We start from the raw sequence: 19,388 nt of genomic DNA on the forward strand, positions 1-19,388 counted from the left end.
CCGTAAATCATTCTCCATCATGACACACATCGCTTCTAGTATGGTAATTTATATTCAATAAAAAACGTTACAGTGTGTCCTCATCCACTTTATTCACTGGATCTGGCATGTGCAACTTTTGGCTCTTCCCCAAAGTCAAAATTATTCAGGACATGGAGGCAGCCACAACAGCGCAACTAAACACACTCACAAAAGAGGACTTTGAGAACTGCTTCAGAAAGTGGCAAGAATGATGGGATAAGTGTGTTTGAAGCAAGGGGGAGTGTTTTGAGGGGGATTAATGGCAATGTCTTGTACTGTAATAAATATTTTTACTTAAACATTCACCATATTTTTTTATCACACCTCATATAGTAAATACTTACAAGGAAAGTGAGCTTTAGGTAGATTTATAAGTGTTTAATAGCCATAATCAATGATAAATCTAACTGGAGGTCACTGAGGTGGGCAATAAAGATAGGTCCTTGGGATGGAGCTACCCACCACTTTCCCTCAGCATTTTGTCAAAGATTTAAATCAAACCACAGATTAGCTTCCCACATTTTCAAAATCATTCAAAACTACATGCAAAGAGGGAGAATCTAATGCATTGTCTAACAGAATTGAGGTTGCATAACGTGTTCATAAGCAAAAGCAACTACATTGAAACAAATAAAACTGCACTGTCGTACTACTAGAAATACCGCCAATTCCCAACATTTATGGAGAACTTACAATATGACGGGCATTTCTACACACATTGTCTCAAGTGATCCTCACAGAAACCCTACGAGTGGGTATATTAGGGTAAAGGCTAAGTGGCCGTGCAGATGACTTTCTCCTGTAATTGTCGGACAGGATTTGTTCTGCTCCATGAGTCAGGTTCCTTCTACTTTACTGCTCTGCACCCCTTAGGTGTTGTTCTTAACTGCAAGGTTGAAATGAGGTCACTGTCACTTCTGTATTCCAGTGCTAAAAGGAGGGAAGGAAAAGAAAGCCAGGGCAAGCCATCTGCTTTCAAGTAAGCATTACAGAAGGTGCACGTATCACTTCTGCTCATATTCCATGGGGGAGAACATGGCCTAAGAAATGTAGTTTGTAGCTGGATGGACATGTGCCCAGTTAAAACTCAATTATTATGAAAGAAGAGGAGAGTGGGTCTGAGAAGACAGCTTGTAGTCTACCAAAATAGTTACTGTTAACGTTCCAATTTTACAGAGAAAGAAATTGAAGTTCAAAGAGGTTAAGTCATGTGTCTCAAGACACACAGCAAGGAAGTAGCTGAGATGGAGGTCTAACTCCACACCCTATGATCTCTAGATCTTTGGAAAAGGGATTTTAATTGTCTCTTTACTCAAAATGTAGCAACCGTGTAACATAACTGGGAAAAAAGCTAATGCAAGCAAATGCTGCATTACACAAAAGCATAGTGTCAAAGTGAAGGTCAGATTTCTCAAGTATAACATGCTAGTTAAAACACATCTGTAATACGTGCTTGCTTCTAAGAAAAATGTTTTAAGAGGCCCTTCAAGAAACAGGTGTGTACAAAGGAACGTTACCAAGAGTGGTTAAGGAATCTTGAACTTCTATCACCTGAAGAATAGTTAATGAAATCAGGGGTCCATTAGGCTGCATGAAAAGATGAGTTGTAGGAGCCCAGAGCAGTGTTTGTCAGGTATCTAAGTGTTGAAGATGGGTTAGTTTAATCCATGCTGTGCTGCTCCAGAAGCAACACTGAATCCAGTGGGTAGAAACTGCAGGGAGAAAAAGGAGATGCCTCCTCCTTCCTCATCAGAGCTGTTGAAAAAGAGACAAGGAAGCCTTGTGAGACGGTGAGTTCTCTGTCGCCCGTGGTGTTGAAGCTGCAGTTGCATGGCCTCCAATCAGAAATGTTCTGCTGGGTAGAATGTTGGACTTGATGGCTTCTGAGGTTAGATCCACCCTTCCAACAGCCCACAGTTTCGTTGAGGACCTGTCCTGCCTGCAGTCAGGGCAGGTCCTGACTCTCTCTCTCTCTCTCTCTCTCTCTCTCTCTCTCTCTCTCTCTCTCCTTCCGCGCCAGGTTCTACGATGAGATAAGGACGCCTCTGCTCTCGGATATCCGCATCGACTACCCAGCCAGCCTGGTGGAGCAGGCCACCAGAACCCTCTTCCCTAACTACTTCAATGGCTCAGAGATCATCATCGCTGGGAAGCTGGTGGACAGGAAGATGGACCGATTGCATGTGGAAGTAACGGCCAGCAACAGTAAGAAATTTGTCGTACTGAAGACAGACGTGCCCATGGAGCCCCAGAAGGCGGGCAATGATGTCACAGGAAATGCCAGGCCCAAGGGTGATGAAGAGGAGGACTCCAACCCCCTCAGGCGTCTCTGGAGCTACCTGACCGTGAAGGAACTGTTGAGTGCCTGGCTGCAGAGTGACAATGAGCAGGAGAAGGAGCAATTAAGGCAGAAGGCCCAGGCTCTGGCCGTGAACTCTCACTTCCTCACCCCATTTACCGCCATAAAGCTGAAGAAACCACTGCAGCTGAAGAAGCTGGAGGACCCCTATGGCATGTCTGCTGCCACAGGGCCTGAAACAGTCATGCAGAGCCTGCAAGGCTCCAATCTGCAGCCAGGTAATGAAACTCTGGCGATGGCCAAGTGTCAGGGGCCTAACATGTCCTTTCTACCTCCTTTTCAGGCCAAGGTCATCTCAGCAGTAGCCCGTTTTAGTTTGCTGTGCTGTCATGTTTATAAACAACAACTCTACACACAGCTCCTAGTTTTCACAGAGTGCATTCAATTATTGGGTTTGTTTTATTAACAATGGGATCTCTGCGGAGAAATTAGAAGAGGTGGCAGTTGTCTCAGAAATGTTGCCCAGTGAGTCAGTCTACTCATCAATCATCAGTACTGACTGCAACACGCACCAGGCATTACTGGAGATAAACAAATGAATAAACAAAGATTCATTTTTTTAACTGCCTTTCCATATTTTTAAGTACTTTGGAGTCATGTCATTTGAGGTGCATGCTAGATTTTATTTTCCTGAGAACATAGGTGAGGACCAAGTTCTGGATTGTTGAGAGAATTTACCCGTTATGTACTTAGCACTCAGCATCTAAACAGAAACTGTCATTAGCTGTCTCAGCGCCATTTTGACGGTGGAATTAGTAGCAACAAGAACAGGAAAAGGAAAGGAAAAGTAGTTCAACCAAAGCAGAGGATTTTATTCTCATGTTTGTGGAAAACAGCATGTTTTTTGTGTGTAACATTTTTATTAAATTCCTGTCAAATTCACATCTCCTAAGGAGAGGGAATTGATGTTAACCCCGGGCCTACAAATGCTGTCTTATTTATTCCTCACACGCTAAACTCTGAGAAGCACCTGGGCCATGGTGGAGAAAGCACACGTTAGGATCTGGACAGAGCCGAGCTTCAGCTCACCGAACCTCCTGACCAGTTGTATGGCTCGGGCAGATTTCTGAACCTCTCTGAGCCTCTATTCCCTTATCTGTAAAATGTCAATAATAATAACTTCTGAGAAGAACTGTTGCAAGGAGTAAATGTGTTAAGTCTTTGGCACATATGAATGTTCTACAAATGTTAGATACCCTCTCCCCTGAGCAGTGCAGAACTAGAAATTTATTGAAAAGTTCAGACCTTGATGTGAAGGTTAAAAATGATATGTTAGGTTTTTTGTTGTTGTTATTTTGTTTTGTTTTTGTTTTCTTTTTAGAAAGAGTGGAGCTTGTCTTGGCAAAACCAGTACAATTTTATTTCTGATGAAAAGCAGGTCACGTGATGCTATGAAAAAGCCATATGAGAAACCCAACTCATTGCTCAAAAGAGTTGTTTGGGATAGAATTTTTCAGAAGCATCAGTTAATACTCAGGACAGTCTTTCTTGTTCTGAAGCTTGGATGGATTTTAAATTTAAATTTTAGGGCCGGCTCGGTGGCTCAGGTGGTTGGAGCTCTGTGCACCTAACGCCGACGTCGCCAGTTCGATTCCCACATGAGCCAGTGAGCTGCGCCTTCTACAGATAAGATTATGAACAACGGCTCTCCCTGGAGCTGGGCTGCCGTGAGCAGCCAGAGGTGAGCAAGTTCTGCCGTCGGCTGCGGTGGGCTGCTGGTGGCCATCATGAGTGGCTGGCAACTGGCGAGAGCTGCCAACCGACTGACAACCAGCAATCCCCCTGGTGACCAACTGCCAGCATGGGCCAGGGGCCTATGTCCTACACAACTAGACTGGAAAACAATGGCTTGAACCAGAGTAGGGGGGGAGCGCAAGAAGGGGGCGGAAATTTAAATGTTAGTGTCTGTGGCAGCTGCCACTCCCCAAGGCTCTTTAGAGTAACCATCCAAACTGAGAAGTTGCTTCTCCACCATGGTGTGCCTGACTCTGCCCGTGTCCTCCTGGCCAGGGACCCGTGTAAAGAAGACAGGCTCTGAGACACATTCAGATACTTTCATCTTTTATTTCTGAGAGGAGCAAATATCAGTGAAGAAGAGTGTGATCTTGTTAATACCAACAGTTTGAAATAAGATATTTATTTTTAAAAATTAATTTATGTTTAGGTTATTCTTTAATTGATTATTTCTGCCTGCTGCTTTAGGAATTGGGCTCACACACACATAGCTACAGACACGGGACTGTAACAATATATGTTTTACATTTTTGCAGTTTTCTGTTTTTTTTATAATTATGGTAAAAAAACACACACAAAAAAAACAAAAACAACCTACGTAAGATACAATTCACCATCGTAACCATTTTAAGAGTACGGTTCAGTACTGTTAAGTATGTTTGTACTGTGAAACGGAGTTCCAGAACTTTTTCATCTTGCAAATCTCAAACTCTGGACCCAGTAAACAAGTCTACCTTTCCCCCTCCTCCCATAACTATACCTTATGTCTGATGGAATATTCCCCCTATTATACACACAGAAATCACAGTGATGAAGGACAGTGTCTAATTTATAAAAGTATAAAATAAGCCTATGCACGCTACACCTTCAATTGTGTGTTGTGAGGCCAAGCTCCTTCTTTAAAAAAGGTGATGTTTTCAAGTTTCCCCCAAGATATCTGAAAGCTACATTTTACTGATCTCAACCCTTTCCTCTCTATACCCCTCTCTTCACCCTCTTTCATGAATAACAGTGGTTGTCTTCGTCCTTCTCCTTTCTAGGACCAGCTCTCAAGAAACCATACAACCCAAGAATTAAAGTCTCCAAGACATCAGGTAAAGAAAAGATCGTGGTTCGTGTGATTTGAGAGTTCAGATGTTTAGAAAGTGGACAATCAGGAATTCCCTGAAGCCAGTTAAAATACCAGCTCACAGAAACATGACACCGGGACCCATATTTACTGAGCCCACGCCAGCAGCGTGGGGCAGTTCTGAGAACCTGGATCATCATTAAACCGTGACATAAACACCGTGGGTAACACCATCCCTGGGAGCCTGGCAACAGCCCCCAAAAAACAGGCAGCAGAAGCACATTCTCATAATTACTGAGTCATAAAGACATTTGTTTCAGAGATCTGAAGTATACATGCTTCCAGTTCCTGGGGTTACATGCAGGTTTTATAAAAATTGTCATATATAATTTTTAATCCTTGACTTTAGAGGAAAGAACAGATAAAAAATACCATAAAATTTCCTTTGGCCAGCTTCCTGGGATTATGATAAAAATGCGGAAGAATAATAACACCAGGGCTGGGCTGAAGTCTTCAAATGCACATATGTCCTTTGTAAGTCTTGCTACTGGTGTGCTGGACGTGCCTGCTCCTAAAGCCAGGGACATCCTGGAGATTAGCTGTGGGAATAGGAAACAGACAGTCTCCAATGGAGAGAACATGATTCCTTGGCACCTACACATGCTTATGGAATGCAAGAGAACCTTCCTCATGGGCTCTGCGTGGCGCGATGACTTTCAGACCACACCTCTCTTTTGTGGAGCAAGCAATGTCTCTCCTTGGAAAGGGATTTGGGTGATTTGATGTGGTGTGAGCCCAGGAAACTCTTAGAGAACCGTCCCCCAGTTATATTCATACCTAGAGCGTGCCAAGAGTATGTCCCAGGAGTATTATCTCCTATCGTGTCATTTCTTTCATTTACAGAAGACCAGTACTTCTATTTCTTTCTGTGTTGCCATTCACAAGGTGCTTGAGGCACTTCACAGCGAGATCAGCCAGGCTCTTTCAAGGGCCCTTCTGAGTCATGGTGAGGCAGAAAGGGTTTTCGGCAACGACACCATGGTCATTAATTTGCTTGGCAGTCAGTCTTGACCTCCTGCCTCACAACCCCCGCCATATATAACGCGTATACATACATGTATGTACATCAAGTAGAGAGGTATTCAGAACAACGTTGTGTTTGGTGCATAAGTTTGAGAGAAACTAACTCCCCCGTCTCGTGAGAGAAGAGAATTGATGTAGACTCTCGGGAAACATTTTGTCTGCACAATAAGAGACAGGGCTGTCCATCTTACCCAAGGTGAAAAGGAAGAAAATGGCCAGGAACGAGGCCAGCTAAACGTTGTGGTCTCCTCTGTGGACAAAAATTGGAGAGAAAGAAGTCAGTATGGCCCAGAGGAGGGACTTGCAATGTCATCACTGATGGTCCTGCCTAAGCTCCTGTGTCCCTCACGTGTCATCAGCCCTACATTGGGCTTGGTCATTACTCCTGCTACGTAGGGTTGTGACATCTGGCACTTTGAATGTCCTTAGTGCCATGCAGTGTGGCCACAGGAGAAGGCGGGTTCTCACCCATACCTCTACACTTGGGCAGTCAAGGAGAGAGGAAAGAATTGGGGGCGGCCACGTGGGAAATTGAAGAATGTGGACTCAGTAATAGTGGGGGTGTGTGGTGGTCCCTCGTTCCTTTCTGTGCCTGGCTTTCCTCTCAAAGCTTAGTTGTCTGTGTTTGGCCAAGGTGCAGTAAAAGGAGCATTATATTTGAATTTAGGGGACCCGAGTTCAAATATTCACTTTACCATGTCCTAACTGTGTCACTTGGGTGAGTCCCTTCACCTCCCAGTCATCTTCGTCATTTAGACATTCAGGATCACGGACAGGAGAAAGTAAATGATTTGTGAGAAAATAGAAGAGTACGGAACCCAATAAATGTCTTTCTTTCTCTTTCTCTCCTGTTATTTTCTGCCCTGCCAGCGGATGGAGACCCCCATTTTGTTGTGGATTTCGCCTTGAACAAGCTCACTGTCTGCTTCAACATAGATGGGCAGCCCGGGGACATCCTAAGGCTGGTCTCTGATCACTCAGACTCTGGTAAGTCCTGCCCTGCGTGGTGGCCCCTGGGCAAGAGCGAGGTGCGTGTTCTGTTTCCTCTCTGCCTAGACTGGATATCCAGGTATATAAGGGGGCACATCATAGATGCTCAACGATGATCGTCGATGGTTAATTAAAGGAAGCAGACTGTGTGCTGGGCTTGGAAGCAGGAAGACATGCGTAGGAAACCCTGCTCTCTGACTTAACTATTCTGTGGCCTTGGAGACTTGACGCGGGGGCTTCTGCTGTCTCCCTTGTAAAACAGAGATGGTGATCTTTGCGCTGCTGGCCGCACCAGGCTATTATAGAGACCAAATTAAATAATGGATAGGAAGCTGTTTTGTAAATGCACATGTGCTGTATAAATTCACGATAATTATTGTTATTATGTATTTCCATTCAAAAACTGTGATGATGGTGGGATGTTCTCAACTCATCTCTCTCTGTTCCTTGATGATTGAGATGTTAACGCTGGATGTCAATTACTGAGCTCTGTGTGCACAGAACACGGATGTAGGAAGGGCTCTGATCCCCTTTGTTCCGTAGAGGGACCGCGTGAAAGGGATTGGTATATGAAAAGCTTCTCGAGTTACACGCAGGTAACAGTGCCTCAGGGAGGGCCATGTGGATAGCCACACAGCCAGACTTTATGACAACAAGCTTTGCAGTGGACATTCTGGTATTTCTCAGTTCTGAGGAAATGAGTTTTTTGGAGGGCTAGGTGACAGTGGGTCCCGTGGCCGGGTGACACGGATGATGTCATTATGTAATGTTTGATCCCAGGCTGATTTCCCACCTTGCTGTCCTGTGGGGCTTCCTAGTTTTAGAGCTAAATCTCAACTTGTGTGTGACTCAAAGGACCCAGGAGTGATAGATAGGAGCTAGGGGCCTATCTATCCCCCACCCTGGAGGTTCCTATCCCTGTTGGCACTGTTCCGTCATTTCTGTGTTTAGCGTGGCGTCCGCAATGGGAAGCTCAGTGGAAGGTGCTTGGGGCCTGGAGGCGGGACTACCTGACTTCCATTCATTCTGGGGTTCCTCCTTTCCCTGGCTCCTTGTCCCAGAGAAGGCAGTTTTCCCCTGGAATGTCCAAGAAGTTGCTAGTGACGATATAGAGGAAGAGTATCCCCCAAGCAGAGAAAACAGGAGTTAATTATATAGCAGGATTTTTTTTACTGCTAATTCCTCTGAGAGCAAAATACACTTCATGGGCGTCACCCAATTCAATCCCAAACATCTCACACGGGATGGCCTCCTGTCCGGACAGCATGGTTCCCCCTGGGCCTGGCTCACAGGCAACACTCAGGTCTAGAAAAGCTGTCATTGTATTCATGACGGTGAAGGAAAAAAGAAAGTGCTGTTTGCTGGCCATCAAAAGCTTACACACATGCCCCCTCCCGTGAGCCTCATGACAGTCCTGTTAGGTTTCACATCCCCATCTGACAGATGAGGACGTGGAGGCTTGGTGTTTTAAAGGGACGTGCCCAGGGATGCACACCTAGGATGTGGAAGAACTTGAGTTTTTGGACTCAACATAATTCTAACCTTTGCGTTATACCACATCTCAGATCAGTGGTGACTGGTAGAGAAGGAACATGTGTCTTGGTCCCTACACTCAGAATGAAAGAAATCCGAGAATGCACGCAAACAAACACGGGAACCCTTTCGGTGGTATGTTGACCCAATCCTGCATCGTCCTTCCGCCATCCTGAGATGCGGGTCAAACATGGGGAAGAAATTCACTCGTAGGCACGGAGTGGCCTCCACTTGCCAAAGTTCACGGTGCAAGAAATACAAAGATAAGGCCAGAGAAGGAAGGGAATTCTGATGGGACGCCTTTAGCATGAAAGTGGGGATGGTTTTTCTAACCCCTGCTCTCTTCCCCTCCGCCTTTGAGGTGTGACAGTTAATGGAGAGTTAATCGGGGCCCCGGCTCCCCCCAACGGCCACAAGAAGCAGCGTACTTATTTCCGCACCATCACCATCCTGGTCAACAAGCCCGAGAGGTCGTACCTGGAGGTCACACCGCGCAGAGTCATCTTGGATGGTGGGGACAGGCTGGTCCTCCCCTGCAACCAGAGCGTGGTGGTAGGGAGTCGGGGGCTGGAGGTGTCAGTGTCCGCCAATGCCAACGTCACCGTCACCATCCAGGGCACCGTGGCCTTTGTTATCCTCATTCACCTCTACAAGAAGCCAGCCCCCTACCAGCGAGACCACCTGGGCTTCTACATCTCCAGCAGCAAAGGCCTTTCCGGCAACTGCCATGGACTGTTAGGTATGCAGCTGCCCTTCGTGGGCCAGAGGGGAGGGGTCGGCTCCCTGAGGAAGGCTGGTGTTGCCGACAGCTTCAGCTTGGCTGAGAAATGCCATGGAAGTGTGGTCTTTATACATATCATGGACATTGTATTTCTTGCCTCCTGGTGACTTTCTAGAATAGGAATGGGCTTTAGAGGCTAATTCTCACGGCCTTCTGGGAAAGTGAGCAAAGAAATGGGGAGTAATCCTCTCAAGGTCTGGTTCCTTACTCTCAGCAAGAAGATACAAAGAAAGGGCAGTCCACAGCCCTGCACCCGGCATGAGACGGTGTCCCTTCCGGGGGTCACCCCTGTTGCCGTGACACCAGGCTATTCACTCAGGCTGGCTCTGTTTGATGTGAAGTTTCGTGTGGGCCCCTTGCCCACAAGTTAAGAGCTAGCTGCTGCCAGGGCTCAGTTTAGAAAGCAGGATTTCCTGGCACTTGAGATGGACGTGCTTCTGTAGCACCTGCCTGCCAAGCACGAGCTCCCTCTCACAGCCGCAGACCAGGATTCCTTGGCTTTAGCGGTGCCCTTGCTTGACCTGGAGAACGCAATTATGCGTCTCAAGAATGAACTGAACCCAGTGCTTGCTGTACCCTCAGCCCAGTACAACGCACTAACTGTATAATATGGGGCGGACTTTTGACTGGGGAGGAAAGAAAGGAAGGCTGACCCTTCTTCCCTATTTATCATCCCCCTGCTTGTCCTCCTGACTCAGTGGTTATCTTTACTTGCTGGGTAGGCAGCTTTCCAGTGTTAGCAAGTGGACAGCTTCCAGCTGTGGGGGCCATTACCTATAAAGTCTTGGGTCTCTCCTCTCCAGACCCGCCAAAACACTGCATTCTGTCGCTGATGCTGGGAAAGGCATGGGGGCCTTCTGGGAGGCACCCAAGCCTTCCAGTTAAAAACCCTCCTGCCACTAACATCATTAATCCCCCTTCTCTGGGTGCCACATGTGCATTTGCTGGTAAGATTTTTTTTTTTTTCAACACAGTGTGGCCTTGCACTTGACTTAGACCTGTTGCTTTTCTTGTCCTCTCAGGTCAGTTCCTGAACCAGGATGCCAGACTCACAGGGGAGCCTGCCAGGCCCAGCAAGAACGCTACTAGTCCTCCACTCCCCAAGGCAGGTGGGGGTTCTGAGACTGTCCTGAAGGTGAAAGGGCACCAGGTCCCGGTGGTCTGGAAACAGAGGAAAATCTACAACGGGGAGGAGCAGATAGATTGCTGGTTTGCCCGGAACGCCACCCAGCTGCTCGACGGCGAGTACAAGGATTACCTGGCAGCCCATCCTTTTGACTCAGAGACTACGTTCGGCCTGGGGATACCCCGGGGACTCTGACACTAGCAGCCTTAACGTAAGAGTGCATGACAGGGAAGTGGCCTTTGGGGACACCATGGTGTGGTTCTTGTCGCTGGCACGTGCCTCATCTCTTGGCAATTGGATGCAGCTTGCGGCCTACCCCTGGTGGCCCGTAGACCTGACGTCTGCTTGAGCAAAGGGTAGGGTCAGGAAGCTGGAGTGAGATGTTATTTCCTCTGCTTCCTCGTCCTGTGTCCCCTCCTTATGTACAATAGAGAAAGGTGGTAGCACCAAGGTGGGAAGGTCATAGTTGAAAGCAAGAAGTCTGTATCTTGTACCAACTGGCTTGTCCATCTCATAGCCTACCATAAAGTCACTCTGATGAAGGATGGTTGCCACCAAGTTTGTTTTCTCTGCAGCAATGGCCACGTTTGGGCACGCTGCTTTCCGCCTTGTAAATGCTTAGGAATCCATCCTCATAGTACTGCTGTGTCCTCCAGAAGTGTGGCCAGCCTCTGCTTGAGGCGACCTTCTGATGGAGCCCAGACCACGGGTCATGCAAATAGCATGTAGATTTGATCACTGTAAACCATTAAGTCTTTGCTTGGGAGAGGACTTTCTTCTGCTGTGATAGCTTGCCCTTGAAAATTAGTTTCCATTTTTATATTAAAAAAATTGATTGAAAATAGAAAATCTATATCCTAGCTCCCCATGTCTTTCCAGTGGGCTTTGTAAACCACTTGACTTTGCCGATGGAGAATCTCTTATTTATTCCAGTAAGCTAAGTGCTTTTAATAAACAGAACAGCCCCACCTGGGTTTTTTACTGGCCTGTCATGGCTGGAGAGTCGGCCCATTGAATGGCGAAGCTTTTAGTAGGTTCCGCCCTCATCATAACTGTGGGCTTCCGTGCTCACAGTCTCCAGGAGGTGATAAACCGGGTTCTTGCAGGACCAGACTTGGGAGGTAGACACAGCCCAGGGCGCGACCGTCAGCTATCCATAGGAGTCCGTTTGCACGTTCTTGGCAGGAAGTGTGGACATGCTCACGTTGTCTAAAACGCCTTCCCATCCCTCAAGTAGGCAAAGCCAGGAAACCAGCATGACTGAAGGGCTCTGGTTCTAGACGTTGGACAGATCTGGTCCCAGTAGAGAAAGGTTAAAATCATGGAGAGGGGTCTTCAAAAGTCAAAAGTCAGCGACTGTCACCCTTCTCATTGTGGACCCCCTCTGGGCAGCCCGTCCTTATTATCAGGGGGACGTGAGGCTGCTGATGGCATTGCAGCCTCCTTTCCCATCCTCCTCGCCAGTTCCCACTCTTGCTCTGTTTGGTCTTTTCAGGACCACCGAGGTTCACTGATGCTCACTGAGTAAGGGGCATAGTCAGGATGCAGATGGACGCAGGGGGCACTTGAGCCAAATGGCAAAGAAAGAAAGATTTGAGTCAGAGAAATAGAGTATTTTGATGTGAGTCTGAGTGAAATAAGGGCTTTTGTGTTGGCTGAACTGGAGGTTTTTCCCAGTCGGGAGCGACTCCAGAGCAGACTTTCATGAAATATGGAAGCATACTTAGCACTTGGAGGGGAATCAGAGTTACAACAATTGTTTATTTTACTTACCCTCCCGTGGGAACCATCTGAGCAGCCGGACAACCTCCACGTGTTCCTGTCGGACCAGGCAGCTTCAGGAGATGAAGTTAGTGCCGGGATTTTCTGGCCTGTCTCAGTATCTCGGTCTCTGTCCACTGTGAGCCCACCAGACCACGGCCTTCCAGCTGTGTCAGTTTTGACTCCCATCCTTTCAAATTAGCTGCCTGTTTTCGTGCCAGAGGTGTGAAGACACCTGCCCAGACTGACAGATGCTCCCATATTTCAGAGCTCAGAGTTCAGAGGAGAAGCGTGAGTCCCAGCCAGCCAGTGCCCGGTCAGGCTCCACGGGGACGTCCCTGTCATATAATCTCGGTCCCAGCTGGGTAGATGTCCCTGAGCCCAGAGGCCAGCCTGCCGTGTTAACACTTGGGGCAGTGCTCTGTGTGCCAGGTGTAGGCCTCCGAGCTGCAGAGAGGAGACTACCTCCAGGCCTTCCCAGTTACTACAGCTGTTCTACAAGCATCCAGTAAGCTACCCATCAAAAAAATTTTTTTTTAAGTATTGAGGTTGAGCTTTTATTTTAAAGTTTTTATTGCAGACAAATCTCACTTTTCTTTCTCCCTCTCTTAAATTATATATCTATGTTTCTCGCTAAAGGTATCTACCATTAAATTTTCTGTTTTAGCCAAAGAGTGATATCTGGGAGCCCAAAACTCCACACCTGTGTTATACGTAGGGCCTTTTAACTTGGTTGAAAAATATAGTATTTGCTGTTGGAATGTATGTTGTGAATAGCAAGCTCTTTTAAAGTCAGTGCAGGGGAAAGGAGGAATTCTCAGGTGGGGAAACTGAGGCAGAGTGCAGTCAAGTGATTTTTCCCACATTGTATAGAAGACTTAGAACAGGGTCAGGCTGAACCTCCAGAACTTCTTTTGTTAGCTTTGACACAATTTCACCATTTGGGCAATCTTTTGTTTTCCTTGAGAATTTATAAATTGGGGGGGGGGGGATAATTAAACAAAAAGTTGAATGAGATTGAGAAATATGTTGCAATTAGAGGAGATAAATCTCATGTTATCATCATAGAGTCATAACAATTGACCAGCTGGGATCTTCAAAGTCTCCATCTCTGGGTTCCCATCCCCTCCGGCATCTAAAAAAGAAAGGCATCTATGGGTCACCTTTAAGGGTCTCCTAATTTAAAGTTTCATATTCCCCAGATAAAATAGACTGAATGTTTTCAACCCGCCCATGCTAGGCACTTTATCTTCTTCTATTCGACTTTTCAATAATTTACTGCTTCAGGCTCCAGGGAGTGGGTGTTTGGGAGGATAAACCATTAAACCATCTTGACTCGCACTGCAGCTGAGCAGCTGTGATGCAGGCACCAGGAACTGAGAAGAGCACCCCTTTGTTTCTGTCAGGGGAAGCATTAAACTTTCATTGAATCACAGATCTTCATAGGTGGATCAGAGACAAGATTTGTTTCTTTAAATTTATCGCTTGGCTAAACTGAATGCTATGGACGGAATGTTTTTGTCTCTCCAACCCCCCCAAAAAATATATGTGCTGAAGCCGAAATGCACAGTGTGATGACATTAAGAGGTGGGGCCTTTGGGAGAGAATGAGGTCATGAGGGTGGAGCCCCCATGATGGATTAGTGCCTTTATAAGAAGAGATACAAGAGAAATGATCTTCCACTGCTCCACTATGTGAGGTCACAGTGAGAAGACACCATCTAGGAACCAGGAAGTGGGTCCTCACTATGCACCAAATCTGCTGGCACCTTGATCTTGGACTTCCAACTTTCAGAACTGTGAGATATGAATGTTTGTTGTTAAGCTACCCAGTCTATGGCATTCTTGATATCACAGCCAGAGGTGACTAAGACACTGAATCAAAATATGAATCATTTGGATTCCTTTGAGCTACACAGAATGTATACAAACAATGCTGTTATTAAATATGGAGGACTCTTGGAATCAGAAGAACATGACCCAGGTAAAATAAATAGCAAATAAAATAATACGCCTAAGCAAATACTTAGAAATGTAACTTCAAATATTTATTTTAGTTGGTTTAAAAGCATAAGTAGGGTACGAGATAGTTCACATTCAAGAGACATTTTTCTTAAACAAAAATTTGTAGAGTGACGTCTAAAAGCAAACAACATATTGGCATGTTTATGTTTTGAGGGAACATGGAATTAAAGCTAGAGAGAATAAAACTTGATGATTCTAATTGCACTGCTTATTTTCAGGAATTCCTGAATTACATAAAAATATATGTAAATGGAGTAGTGAGTGACATTGGAAGAATAATGTTAAAACAACACAAATTATTCTATGCAACAGCAAATATGCAGCAGCCATTCCTGACCTTTTATAAAACTGTCAAATATGAGAGGTCTTAAACCTCCCAGTCCCTTATTTTCTGGGACCCTGGCATCCCAAAGTTTTGATTGCCTTTTTTTGGGGACACTCATTTGCATTCACTGGCCATCATCTTGCTCGGAACTTCCGCTTGGCACAAGGTCACTTTTCCTCCTCGAGGGGCATCTTTAGCTTGTGAGCTTAGTGTTCCCACCCCCACCAGGGTGGTCCTGCCAGATCTTGCTCAGAGGCTGAATGGAGCAGCACCTGATTAGAATCAAGCCAGACACAAAGCATGGTAAGCCGTCACCGGGAGGCTGTGTTAAAAGCAAGCAAATGCCTGATCTCAAGGGCACACAGGCAACCTCTCTGGGCTGAAGCTTCCTCGTCTCTAAAACAAAGGCACTGGACAAGATAACTTCTCAGATCCTGTGGTCTTTATCTTCTGCCTGCAGAGGAAGATAGTTCCTGAACTTCCGAGTAACGAGTGCAAAAGGATTCATTCAGTGACTCGAGTTATTTCAAGATGCAGTCAGTGTTCCAGAACTGGGATTCAGAGGAAGACATTCAAAGTTCATGTGTTTAGAGCAGGAGATGGAATGAACGCAAAGTCTGAAACACAGGGAAATCCTGTAAGAGAACTGGGAAGAGGGCTGTTACCTGAGGAAGGAGGAGGCATGACTATGGAGGTAGGAAGGAAATTGGGAACCATCCCAAAGGTGGAGCAATCTAAGCTGCAAGGAAGAAGAGCATAGACAGAGGCAATCACACGAAACGTTTTCTTCTAATAATGTGAAGCAGCTGGGAATGTCTTCCATACTGAAGCAGTCTCCTTGCCCTGTTCATTTTGGGGTTACTGAGAACCCACAGTGAGGAAAGCTTGCTGAATCCCAGGTTCCTCCTCCCCTTGACCCTGTCCCAGATCTGTCTCCATCACCTGCTTCCTTTACTCCCACTCCTGAGATACGAAAACTGCCTAGGGAAAGTCACGGAGCTCCACAGGGCTCTCACAGGCATTCAGCCACGTGTCTTCCCTGAGGTACATTGGCCTCAATGCCTGCCGCCTTCCGCAGCTTTCTAGACCACCTCGGCCTCCAGCTTTCCACAGGAATTCGCCTTCTGTTTTGCTGAGAAAACTGCAGGAGGAGTTCCCTTGTCCACTCCAACTATCTCGTCATGGCGCTATCATCCTGATACTCCCTTCGTTCCATCTGTACCTGCCCACCTTCATTCCAGATCCTCTCCCTTCTCACTTCCTCTGGCAGTTGCCTCAGTTATTCCTTTTCTTCCTAGAATCTCCAGACTCTCATTTCCCCACCAGGTCCTTCCCTCTTGGTTTCAAATATCATTCAGAAGTCTCCTCTGGTCTGAGAGGATTGTCCCTGCTCGGGCTCCCTTCAGCTTCTATGTTCTCTCTCTTATTTCTGTGGCAGGCTTGCTGTAGTTGTTGGTATTTGAACGCTCGTTTTTCTTTTTCAGTCAGTTGCTTAACTCATCATATCCAGTTTCTGTGCTCACGTTAGTGGAACTGTATCTCAGACATCACGTTATCATTCCTGAGGTCTGGCTCCAGCTACCAGGGTCTCCAACCCCCACTGCAAGGCTCTGTTGGCCGCTTCCTCTTCTAAAAGGCTGATCCCTTTACTTCTTTTTGGGATTTAAATGTATTCCCCCTCATGTCTTTTGCTGAATTTCTTTCCTCCTACCAACCTGTGGACTTTACCCAAAAGTTCATCCTTGGTCCTCTATGCTTTCCACTGCTCATTCTTCCTTAGAGACCTCATCCACTTCATGGTTCCATCATCTGGCCCTGTGTCGAAGGCTCTAGAATATAAGTCTGCAGTGTTGACTTCTCATCGCAGGACACTTCTTTTTAGTTACTCTGGCATCACCTGAAACACAGGAATAAAAGCAAACCTTCTGTCTCCAAAGTGTCTATATTTTTATTGTACGTATTTGGAATTTGGGATCTGGGGAGATAGGAAGAAATCCCAGCACAGTCCTTTTCTATTCTGATTGTTGCAAATAAAGGTGGAAACGTGTGTGTGTGTGCACACATGCACATACGTGCATGGGTACATGTGTTGGGTACCTTTCATAGGCCAACTCAAAGTTAAGTTTTATTGACACAGCATTCTTCCTGAACATTCTCTGTGTTATTTTCTCAAAACAACAGCTGTGTTTGTGTACGAGAAAACCAATGTCCTGGTTGCTCACTGGGAATTCCTAGTTATATAAGACGACAAATCACATGCACTGAGTTTGTTGACATGTCAATCAAATAATTTCCTCCAAAACTCATTATAAATACATTTTAGTGTGCTTTTTACAAATACATTTTATTAGAAATACATACAGACAACACAGGAAATGCAATACTCCAGATACCCGAGTGTGAGTGACTGTGTGAGTGGCACACACACACTCTTTCATCCTGTTAAGTTTCCTACCGGAAATCGACCTCACATTGCTAGGATCTTTTAACCACGCAGGTAACATAAGCTCTAGAAATGTTACAGAATGCTGAAATCCAGCTTCTATTTTGAAAGTTCACATGAAATGCTGCAGAAGAGGCAAACCTTTCCAGGGGAATGCAGAAACAGTTCAAAGTCTGAAGACGGCTCAAAAGTGAAGTGTATTTGCATTTGAAGAAGGCTTAGAATATTCCAGGAATATTCTAGAAACTACAAGTTCTCCTATACTGCTTATTGTTTAAAATCTCTTCCTCTGCCAGCACTGGAAAACTAAAATGGAACACTTTAAGAACCTGTGATGAAAACACAGTATAAACCTTTGTATATTATGGAATGACAATAGCATTTTAAATTGTTCATGCACTTTTCCCAGGAGAGGAAATCCTTCAAAACAAATATATTTACTTGTTCATTCATTTAGCTAATATTTAATGGGCACTAACTATGTGGAGGGGACAGAATGCCCTCCCTCCCCAGCCCTAGAGATAATGTTTCTTGTAATTAGTTATCATAAAAGACAGACCGCAGTGAGCCCTTACAGCGATTCATATAAAATGTGTGTGGGGTTAAAGAGACTGTTTTTAACCTGTTGCTGGCATTTGATCCAAGTCTCACAGAACTGGTGGGGTTGGAGGGGGGAAAGGTGCAGGAGTAGCTTATATAAAAACATATTTATTCTTAATAAAAACACAATAAAGGAAAGGAAAATGAATTGTATAGGAGAACTGAAATGCAGGGAGATGGCGTGACTTGCCAGCATCACACAGCTGTGTGAGCTTAGGCTGGCCTGGCTGCAGGCCTTTGTCCATCAGATGACAATGGGATGTTTTGCACAAAACAGATACGCTTACAGTGACTGTGCAGAGCCCTGAATGCAGGACCCGCCTGTGTATGTCAGCTGACTATCCCAGGCCAAAGAAGAAAGGATGGGGTAGGGTGCTGTCTTGTGTGTCCCCAGATGCAGTGACTTCAGCATTGCTTTTTGCCCTGAAAGCAAGTGTCCGTTGTATAGAATGGGCTTTCTGACTCTGGTCTGCGTGCCAGGTGGGCAGGGAATTCTGCCGGGGTGAAGACCACAGGATCCCTCCAAGTACATCTTTCCCCCTTTTCTCTTAGAAACGACATCCTAGGAAACAGCTCCCTGTAGGTAGCTTTCTGAAACAAATCATTGTCTGCTTGAAGGACATGGGAACACATCTGGGGGGCTCCAGCCTGGAGAGCCAGCTGGAGAAAGGGGGTCCCAACCCCCAACCCAGTGAAATACACAGAAATGGAGAAAGACAGAACTCACGTGCACATTCAGTGGCTTTTAACTGTCACTTGTCTTCCTGGGGAGAGGCCCAGACAATGCGGCTACTGATGTGATTAATGAGTCGCTGGGCTGCACCTGGCAGAGAGACTAGGGCTGGGGAGACGGGAGCCCCAGGAACTTCCCTTTTTGTCTGTCAGACACCCAGCGCTGTGCAGGGGGGACAGCCCTGGCTTCTCCGGAGGAGATGAGCAAGTCCCAGCGAGAGCACATATGTCTGACAGGGGACAAGAAAGAGCCGAGCACAGACTTAGATCTGGGGCCACAGGCCAGTGAGAGTTAGTGCCCAAGGATGGGGGACAGGAGGATGCCGGTTCTGCACAGAATCCCACGGCCCGAAGGTAACACACTCAAAACAAATGTGCCATGTCACTGCCCAACCTCATTAGCACATCCTCCATCCCCACAGTTCACGTGAACAGAGCGAAACCAGATTATGAGAATTACCCGTATTTGCAGCAGGGAACAGATTTCCGAAGTTCTGTGAGGTTCTGCTTGCAGGCCCCTTCCTTCTATGTCCCACACAGGGCGGGCGTGCTTTTCATCCCCTGCTCCTTCTTTCTTTCCTGTCCTTTGTCTGGGGCACCCTTACCCCATGGGCACTTCAATACAATGGTTTATGGCTATTAATAAGATGAGGTAGATCTGTGCATATGGACAGGGAAAGCTGTCTGGCACATATGAAGTTAAAAAACAAGTTGCAGAATAGCTTGTATATAATGGTAGCATAGCTTGTATATGCTCCCATTGGATTACAGCACCGTGATGCCGAATATCTTTTGAGTCATGGACAC

The 19,388-nt window shown here is 46.1% G+C and overlaps 1 protein-coding gene across 1 annotated transcript in view; it reads left to right on the forward strand.

Moving 5' to 3' along the window:
- Positions 1-11,664, forward strand: part of ITIH5 (inter-alpha-trypsin inhibitor heavy chain 5) — a 73,856-nt gene extending 62,192 nt beyond the window's left edge. Inside the window, exons 10-14 of the mRNA XM_019738263.2 lie at positions 2,042-2,598; positions 5,155-5,208; positions 7,137-7,253; positions 9,151-9,528; positions 10,593-11,664. Of these exons, the coding sequence (XP_019593822.2) occupies positions 2,042-2,598; positions 5,155-5,208; positions 7,137-7,253; positions 9,151-9,528; positions 10,593-10,891 (1,405 nt within the window). The 3' untranslated portion in view covers positions 10,892-11,664. The remainder of the gene's footprint in view (positions 1-2,041; positions 2,599-5,154; positions 5,209-7,136; positions 7,254-9,150; positions 9,529-10,592) is intronic.
- Positions 11,665-19,388: the final 7,724 nt, after the last annotated feature.

This window comes from Rhinolophus sinicus, linkage group LG02, assembly GCF_036562045.2.
Source record: "Rhinolophus sinicus isolate RSC01 linkage group LG02, ASM3656204v1, whole genome shotgun sequence".
NCBI classification, from domain to species: Eukaryota; Metazoa; Chordata; class Mammalia; order Chiroptera; family Rhinolophidae; genus Rhinolophus; species Rhinolophus sinicus.